The sequence below is a fragment of the Macrotis lagotis genome, chromosome 3 (genome assembly GCF_037893015.1).
Source record: "Macrotis lagotis isolate mMagLag1 chromosome 3, bilby.v1.9.chrom.fasta, whole genome shotgun sequence".
NCBI lineage: Eukaryota > Metazoa > Chordata > Mammalia > Peramelemorphia > Peramelidae > Macrotis > Macrotis lagotis.
This window is the reverse complement of record NC_133660.1, coordinates 173,759,514-173,769,119: the sequence shown is the minus strand read 5'-3', so window position 1 is coordinate 173,769,119 and position 9,606 is coordinate 173,759,514. Positions and strand designations below refer to the sequence as shown.

At 41.6% G+C, this 9,606-nt stretch overlaps 1 protein-coding gene across 1 annotated transcript in view; it reads right to left on the bottom strand.

The window, feature by feature from the left end:
• Window positions 1-8,963: 8,963 nt before the first annotated feature.
• Window positions 8,964-9,606, bottom strand: part of PHOX2B (paired like homeobox 2B) — a 3,098-nt gene continuing 2,455 nt past the window's right edge. The window contains exon 3 of the mRNA XM_074227477.1: window positions 8,964-9,479. Within this exon, the coding sequence (XP_074083578.1) occupies window positions 8,964-9,479 (516 nt within the window). The remainder of the gene's footprint in view (window positions 9,480-9,606) is intronic.

Below are 9,606 nucleotides of genomic sequence, written 5' to 3'. Positions count from 1 at the left end.
TGGTGCCAATGATATTAGGAGCCTCCCTGAGTGACCCTGAGTGAGAGTTGATTGCCATTTATAGTTGATAGTTTATAAACTGAAGGCTAAAGGACTATCCTAGCTGGTTGAATAAAGTTCACATTTCTTCATTTTAAAATTTCTTTATTTAAAAAAATATTATTGCTAAATATAGCTGATAATATTGAGAAGAGAAAAAGAGATATGGTTTTTGTCTGATCCAATATTCCTAATAATAAACAAGTCCCTTTTATTATTCTACTTAGGGACTAGTCAATGTAGGACTAACTTTGTGAATAAGGAAGAGTAAGCAGCCATCTCTATTGTGTTATGTGAGAGACATTAGGAAACTTCTTGAAATGAGCTGTAAGAAAACCAATTTTGACTTTCATAGAGGCTGAAGTACCTTTAAAGGAGGACTCAACATCTATGGAATTATTTTTTAAACTTTATATTTTGGTAACAATATTTCAATATAATTGGTTTCTTTTTTTTCCCTATTTTACTGTATGTGTTTAAAACATTCTAAGAAGGGATTCATAGGCTTCATCAGGCTTGCCAGGGAAAAAGTTACATTTGAAGGTCATTCCTTTTGGGTCTACCACAGGTGTAATGCTTTTCTTCCCTTACTGCTAACTCTTAGAATTCCAAGGAAGTCAATGACAGAAAGACAAGTCCTAGACATAACAAAATATTCATAACAATGCTCCTTTTGGTGACTCAAAAGTCCAGAAACCATGGCAACTAATGGGGGAATAACAGAACAAATTGTGATATATGAATGTGGAATATTATTGTAAAAATAACAGGAATTCAGAGAAAAGAGGAAAGACTTGTACAAATTGATCCTTGATTTTTTATTTTCCTTCACCTCCATATCTAATCAGTTACTAACTTTTGTTGATTCTACCTCCCTAGTATCTCTTTCATGCATCCCCTTCTTTGCCATCATCTTAGATCAGGTCTAATCCTCTCTTAGGGCCATTACATTCCAGTATCTTTCTAAATGATCTCCCTGCTTCAGGTTTCTCCCCTCTCAATCTATCCTCCACACAGAGCTGCCAAAATGATATTCTATTAGAAAAAGTCTGACCCTGTCACTGCTAAAGGTTCCCTATAACATTTAGGATACAGAGCAGATTTTTCTTTTTGGCACTGAGCCCTTCATCACCTTTCAAAGTATCTTTCATATTATTCCCCTTCAGGCATTCTCCAATCCAGTCAAACTGACCTTCTGGCTATTGTTATTCATCAGCAATGCCCCATCTACCATCTCTGCCTTTGTACAAGCTATCCACTATGCCTGGAAAGTATTCCCTCCTCATACTAACCTCTGAATTCCTGTTATTTATACAATCATCAAAACCCAGCTCAAGTGTTCTGTCCTACATGAGGCCTTTCCTTAGCCCTCTTATTGCTCTTGCATGCTCAAAAAAATTATCATGTATTTATTAATTTTTATATACTATACTTAAAATTATACATGCTGTTTCCCAATCAAACGCAAATTCCTAGAGGGTATTTTTATTCTTAGTGTCTAAGTTCTAGGTATTAAGTACTTAGTACTTAATAAATGCTTATTGTTTGGTTGACTGAAGTAAGCAGGTCCAAAAAAACCAAAATATGACTACAATAAATGAAAAGAAGAAATTGTCTGCCTGTATGATTGTAATAATTATTCTTGAGTCTCTTCTCTTGAGGATAAGAAATGAGAAAATACATCTCCTTTCTTTATTTGGAAAGGTGGAGGAATCACAGTTTTAGAGTTGCAAATACTGTCAAACATAATTTCTAAATTGGCTGGTTTTGCTTAATTGCTTTTCTTTGGTAAGAGGAACAGTTCAGAGGTAGGCTGGATGGAGAGGATAATCCAGAAATGGTTCTGATTTAAAAAAAATACTTTAATAGAAAATTTTAAGGAGTGATTTGGAAGTAGTTGGCCCTGGGGCATTCTAATGGCTAAACCGGAGACAGCCTCTGATCAAAATGGTGCCAGTCAACCAAATCAAGAGATTTTTTTTTCTACCTAACCTTTTGAAAATGGTCTGTTAAGAGAGCTGAATCATCCCTACTCTCCTCTGCTTCCTGACTACCTCCCCTCCCTCAGTTGATAAGCATAAGTGACTGGTCTTTTGGAATTTGTTAAACTGTGTTCTTATTTTTGAGATTCTGTTCTTGAACTTTTAATTTCTGGGAGCCACAGGAAGGCTTATCTGTTCTCCAACTTACAAGCATTTACTAAATATCTTCTGTGTGCAAAGCACTATCCTAGACAATGGAAATGCATTGACAAATGGAATGACTCCTGTCCTCTAGGGGCCTTCCTTCTACTGGGGAATGCATCATGCACACAGATAACAAAATCCAAAATATTTGGGAAATGACATTAGTCATTGAAAGCAATAGAGAAGGGGCAGCTAGGTGGTGCAGTGAATAAAGCACTGGCCTTAGAGTCAGGAGAACCTGTGTTTCAAATCTGACCTTAGATACTTAATATACCTAGCTGTGTGACCTTGTGCAAGTCACTTAACCCCCTTGCCTTAAATAAAAAAAAAATTAAAGAAAGCAAAAGAGAGCACTTAGAGTTATTAGTACTATACTAATCTTGAAAGGGCTTCCAGGAAGGATCTGTGTCAGAGAAACTAAGAAATGGAGGGAATTCATTTTAAACATGGGGGCACAGTCTAGACAAAGTCATAGAAGCAGGAGATGTGATGTCCTAAATAGGGAACCAACATTGGATCTGGAATTCCTTATTATTCCTAATTGCTTGGATCTTTTAGTAAAAATAAACTGAGATTAAAGTGACAGATTCTCTCATAATTCATGGGATTGTATAGACACAGCCATCATCAGGATTCAGCTAGTATTTTTTGGATTTTTTTGCCTAAGGAGTTCATAGAACTCTACACTGTCCCCTTTATATTAAAAAATCGAGAGTGTTTTTATGACCAACCCTTAGCCAACATCCTCTATCCTATACTTTATACTGGGAAGGGCATGGTGCTAGAGATGGACTGGACCCAAGACCAAGAAAGATAGGACTTTTTTGAAAACCTTCATGCTTCTGCCATCCCAACTGTCAGGACTATGATATATGAGTATCTGTATTGACATCTATTCCTGCAGTCTTCACTTCATAAACGTAAATGCTCTCCATTTCATGTCCTATGCCCCCGGCTACTCCCTGTCTGGTTCACTTACCGGGAAAAGGCTGAGAGACATAAATATGTTACCATACAGAAAACATGCTCACCACACCCTGGTGAATTCTGATCTGTACTTCATGTACCAGACTGCTATACTAACTTTTGCTCAGAATTCTTTTTCTCACGTTTTTCCTTTTATGACCCTTTCCAATTATCTTAGGCATTCTGCAGACTCTATGTATGAGGCATTCTGCAGACTCTATGTATGTTCCATTCTGCCATAAAATCCTAGGTTTAAATGGGGAAAGTAACTAAAGGTTATCTGTTCCAAACTGCTCATTTTACAGGTGAAAAAACCGAGGCTCAGAGAAATTAAAGGACTTGCCAAGGTCTCACTGGAAGTGGCAGATCCAATTCTTTAATGATCTGTGACTTCTTAGTGATTTTTCTTTCCATATTTCTGCTATTCACTGGCTACTATTCTTCTGGATCCTCCCAGGCCTACTTTTCTGGTTCATCTGTCAAAATGACAACAAACTAATCTCTTCTGTTTTCCTGGGTCTGATCTCAGCAAGGATCAACTTTCCTTGACCTGATCTAGTTGAACAGATCTATCTCTTCTATCTGATGTGAAAAAAAGCTTATGTTGCACTAAAGATTGTTTTCCAGATCCTTTGACTAATATCCTAGGAATTCTTAAATGTGTACCTTTGATTATGGCATGTCCTATGTTAAGAATGCCCTCAAGTTTCATCATGATCTATTGAAGTATTATCTGTCCTTTAAATCCTAATACCACCTCCTCCATGAAGTCTTTAAAAATAACAACACTAGAATAGTGCTTTACATGTGTTAATTTAATTTAATGTGTTATTCCAACAACCCTGGGGGTTAAGAGCTATCATTAGCTTCTTTTAAGGGATGAAGAAACTGAGGATAATCAGGGTTGAAAAAACTTGCCCAGCAAAGTAAATATCTGAGGAAGGATTTGAATTCAGCACCCCACCTTGCATGCTTCTATATGACTTCTGCCTAAAATTAACTTTCCTTCAATTTATTACAAATTTCCCTTTGTATCTCTTAACAGAGCTAGAATGTTCAATTTATATTAAAGGTATTTATACATCCATCTTATTTTCCTTGAGTATAACTTATATTCAAGAAAAATACAAGTCTTATACCCATTTCCTTGAATATAAGAGTATACATTCCTTGTGAACAGGGACTCTATGCTGTTATCTTGGTAATTTCTGTGCTCCTATCAGAATACTCTGTACAAAGTAGATACTTATTAAATATTTTAATTCGATTTCTAAAAACCCAAGATGTACACAGCAAGAACCCAGGACACCATTTCTCCTGGTTTCAATAATCTCCTATTGTCTCAGTTATCAGTTCTCAGGAACCACTCTCAGCCTTCCTGTAGCTTACCATATTGATGAAGATTTGGCTTAGAGATAGCCCCCTGGCAGCAGATCATGCTGCTTTTGTGAAGTCACATGTGGCCCTGAAGTTGCCAGGAAAAAGGATGCCTTGATGAGCCAAAATGGAAATTTCAAAGGAGAAGAAAAGTGAAAGTGAGCTTGTTCACACCATGAAGAGCTCCAGCAGATGATGGAGAGACACAATGTCCTGCCACCAGATAACACAATAGAAAATCATAGAATTTTAGAGTTGGAAGGATTTTGGAAAGCTTGAGGTCCAAACAGCTCATTTGGCATTTGAGGACACTGCAGCCCAGGGAGACTGAGTCATTTACCCAAGGTGACACAGCTTCAAAGTGGCAGATCAGAGATTACAATTCAGGTTTCCTTATATCCAATGAGATAGGCTTCCCCCCAGACTGCCTCTTGTCTAGTTAGGACATTAGTTTTGGTTTTAGTTATTAATTTCAAATCTTAAACTAGCTTTTTGCCATGATCTTCAATAAGAAAAGCAGAGGTGACAGAGACTATAAATAAATAACCCAGAATATTTCTTAGGGGAAAGGGGAAGAGAATATATCATATGAACATATATTGCAATTTCCTGCCTAAGACTATGTCTCTCATAACTGTAGTACAGAATACTCTTGATTTTCTTATATGGCAAAAAAAAAAAGATGCTTCTTAAGAGCAAGTTTTTCTTTAGCAACCTCCAAATTGAGGCAAAGAAGATGGGGGAGAGAGGCAGGAACATCAAGGTCAGGTGGAGGTACCATGACCTTCCCAGAAATGCTTGAGGCAATTTCTAGTCATTCATGATTATCCCTCCACTAAGTGAAACTTTTATTGACCATTCCTTGCTTTTTTCTTCCTCCTCATTCTACTTCTTTCCCCCTTTCCCCAGATGCCAATTCCATTTGAGCTGCTAAAAAACCCTAGTCACTTTGTAATCCCTCTGGTGACCCTCAGGGTCTTTGGTCTGGGATGCCAGGGATACCTGACGCTGAAACTTTCTTTTTTGTCCATAAATTTCTTTGCTCTTTGCCTCTTCCTGACCTTCAAAGTTGTATTTATAGCCAAATGCTGGGGTCTAAGTGATCTGGGAGGCTCTGGAATTTCAGCCCAGAACAATTAATGCCATTGTCTATGGACAATACTGTTCTTCTGGAGGGTTTACTGAGGTCATTTAAAGATTTTTCCTTTTTAAAAATTCCTTCGCAAAACTTAAGCACAAACTAGAGATATGAAGCTAAGAGTATGGGATTTTCAATGGAAACTTCCTTGATTTCATCAAATACTTGTTATCATTATTATTGTTTATTAAGACCAGGATTGTGATTAGAAGTGCGGAGACTAATTCTAAATAGAATTACATCATTTTCCAGACCTGAGATATTGGTACCAAAGGAACAGATAGAGAACAGATCTCACAAAGCCAGTTAAACCCTCAAGAGAAGACTGGTATGTTGACCTCTTCCAGACTTGTTCCAATTATGGTAATTAGTCCTTTTCACTTTTTTTTTAATGGTTAACCACAGGCTTCATTTTTTTTTAAGTGGATTGCCAATGACTGGTGGAAACCTGATCCTGGCTAGTAACAAAACTAGGGCTGGAATTGTTTTTATCCCTACCCAGATGAAGTCTTTTTGGCCCCCATCGCCTGATTACCTCCTCATCTGTTCTTAGCACTAATCCAGTGATTCTCTTTTTAATTTATTCTTTTCTACATTGTTTTGATCCCTGTCCATTTCCATATCCTTGGAGTAAAAAGGAACTCCCACAGAACTCTCTTTTTTTTGGGGGGGGTCCATGTCTTGGAGAAAATAGCTTAATTTTTCTCTTAGACTGTAGATTTGGGGGATATGAAAGAAACTCAAGGGAGAGAGAGAGAGAGCTCTACTATTCCAGATGTGCTTGTCTCCTGAAAGATACTGGGGATGGGATCAACTCTCCTCCTTCATTGCCAAAGAGGCACCTGATCCTTGGGCTGTTAATGCTACAAAGCACCTACGTTCTCTAAAGAATGATTGTTTAGCAATCACAGAGACCGCAATGAAGAGCCACATAGAAGAATGTAAGCAGGCTATAACATATAACGAACCAGTCGTTCAGGTCTCCAGTTAAGGAGAATACTAAATACTAAAGGAGAATAAATACTAAAAATATAAACAGGAATAATGTCGTTGTGTGTATTATTTTTCCTTTCTTATTCAATGATTAATTAGCATAGAGTAGCAGAATCCCGATTGCATATATCCTGATTACTTCCTTTAGCTGCTCTGTTTTTGAAATGAGAAATTGACTGGATCTCAGAAAGTGTATGTAGGCACTAATGCATTGCTTATATGAGATAAAGTATGTGAGGCACTTTGGGAAACCTTTGAGCACATACGCGGCAGTTATTATTATTGCTATTATGATTACTCGGGAACTTTCAAACATTTTCTTTTTTCTTTTATTAATCTATTTAAAAGATTAAAAAAAAGAAAAGGCAACATTCCACCAGTAGACTTGTTTTTGTTTTTATTATCAACAATCAAGTTAATGGTACACTCTTGGAAAACTATATGCACATGTAGAAATATTTCCCTTTTAAATAGAAGCATTCATTATAACCACATATAAATAAATCTGTAGCTCCTGAACATAACTTATGACAATTATGCTCACAAACATATTCCAACAGGGAGAAAAGAAATCGGACAAACATGCAACTGATAACAAAAATATATCCCATGGTCTCTCTAAAGCAAAGGAAGGGAACCCGTGAGAACTTTATTACTCCATAAAGACACGCCAAAGAGACTACAAGGAGGGAAAACATTATACGGTCAACTAGAGTAGACGATCTCGTACTGATATTAACACTATACAATTGAGTCACAGAAACACAGTTGTAGAAAGACACAGAAAAAGTTAAAGCATTGACATTCAACTAATATCTAGATTTGTGCCTTTTAAAATCAAAATCAAAATCCCAACAGAGATGTAGTTCTAAACTGCATGAACAATGTAATAATAAATATACATCCCATCCTCCATAAAGGATGTGAGTCCGGAGAGGGACATTCAAACAGGCTCTGCGACCTTGCGCACTTTTCCCTGCACGGTATATTTCTCTGCAGTCAGTTGCATGGACTGCAATAGAAAAAAACAAAATAAAATCAGTGCTTTAAAAGTTCAGTCAAAGCTGGTGGAGGAGAAGAAAGAGGAGAAAAAGAGGAGGATTTGCGGGAGAAAAAAAGGGGGGAGAGAGAGAGAGAGAGAGAGAGAGAGAGAGAGACTGCAAGAATAAGAAACACCCCCAGGGGAAAAAATACTTTGTAGATATTACAGATGAAAAGGCCATTAAAAATCGTTTGTAGGGCAATCTTCGAGCACGGGAAGCCCGCGAAGATTCGGGGTTTGGTTCTGCTCGTTTTGGATTTCGTTTGTGACTCGAAAAGTAGTGTGATGGAGAGTACCGGAGCCGCTGGGCGCGGTGCAGTCAGGCGGGGCAGCGTGGCAAGCAGGCCGGGTGCCAGAGCCTGAGACCTCTGCGAGTGTCTGCTTAGGGAGGCCAGGCTACGGCTGATCTCTTCGGCGGGGAGGACGCGGGGACTAGCGAAGGGGTGGGTGAAGTCGGCCAGATTCTCCCCCACTTAGAAGCAGGGGCCCAGCCGGGCAGTCCGCATATCCCAAGGGTCCGAATTTCGGGCTTCCAAAGACCCACGCCCCAAACTAGTTCGGACACTAGCCCGTCCCTCCCCGCCTAATTTTCGTCTTATTTCTCCCTGATTCTCATCCCTCCCACGACCCCCTTTTCTCTCCCATGATTATTCTTTCCAGTAGTTTTGCTGTTTGTGAATTTGCTGTTTTTGTTGTTGTCGCGAGTGGGTTTGTGTGTGTGTGTAAGTGGGGGGCTTATGTTGTCGGTTTGGTTTTGTTTGATGTGTGTTTTGGGGATATTGTTTGTTTTTCAGTCACTCACTGAGAAGGTTCGGGGCCCCGTCTCTCCCTGTACCCGGCCACACACATACACGTCCATCCACGCCCCAACAGACACACACGGACACACAGACACAGCCCCCTGAGAGTCCCCGCAGCCGTTCCTCTTGCTCCTCCGACCCCGCCCCAGCCCTGCACCCCCCCAGCCCCCTGGCAGGTTCGGGGCCAGGAAAGTTTACTAGTGTGGTTTTGTTTTGTTTTGTTGTGGTTGTTGGGGAAAGCGCGGGGAGGAGACGGAGGAGAAGGGGGCCACGCCATTTTCTCTTAATTCTTATGGTGATCATTTTTGGCTCGAGGTGAAAGAGCCGCGGCAGCAGCAAACACAATAGCCCTGGGCCCGCCCACTCGCCCGCCCGACCCCTTGCTCGCCCGCTCCTTTTCGCAGCTGCCGCTGGGTCCCAGATCAGAACATACTGCTCTTTACTAAGGCGGCTTTGGCGCCGTTGGGTCTCTGGAGGGAGGACAGGACGCTGGCGAAGGGGCCCCCGAGAGAATCTGGGATCGAAGTGATGGGGCCGGGCCCCGGGGCCCAGCCTTGTCCGGGGCCCCCAGCCGCAGCCAGGCCCCCGGCGGCCGCCGCCGCCGCCGCGGCCGCCGCAGCCGCCGCCGCAGCCGCCGCCGCCGCCGCGCCCCCCTTGCCGGGTTCGCCCCCCGGGCCTCCGGGCCCCGCCGCCCCCGGGGCACCTGCGGGGCTGGGGCCTCCGCCGCCTCCACCGCCGGCTCCGCAGCTCGGGGTGGGGTTGGGGTTGGGCCCCGGGCCTCCGGTGCTGTCCGGGTCAGTGCTCTTGGCATCTTTGCTCTCGTCGTCCCGGGACGCATCCGATTTCTTGCCCGAGGAGCCGTTCTTGGCAGCGGCCGCCGCGGCCGCCGCGGCCCTCTCCTGCTTACGGAATTTGGCCCGCCGGTTCTGGAACCACACCTGGTGGGCAAGACAGCAAGGGAAGAGAGGGGAGAGCGCAGAGGAATGGGGAGAAGGGGGAAATAGGGGGACAGAGAAGAGAGAGGAGAGGAGTGCAATGGGAGAGAAGAGAAGGAATAGAGGGAAA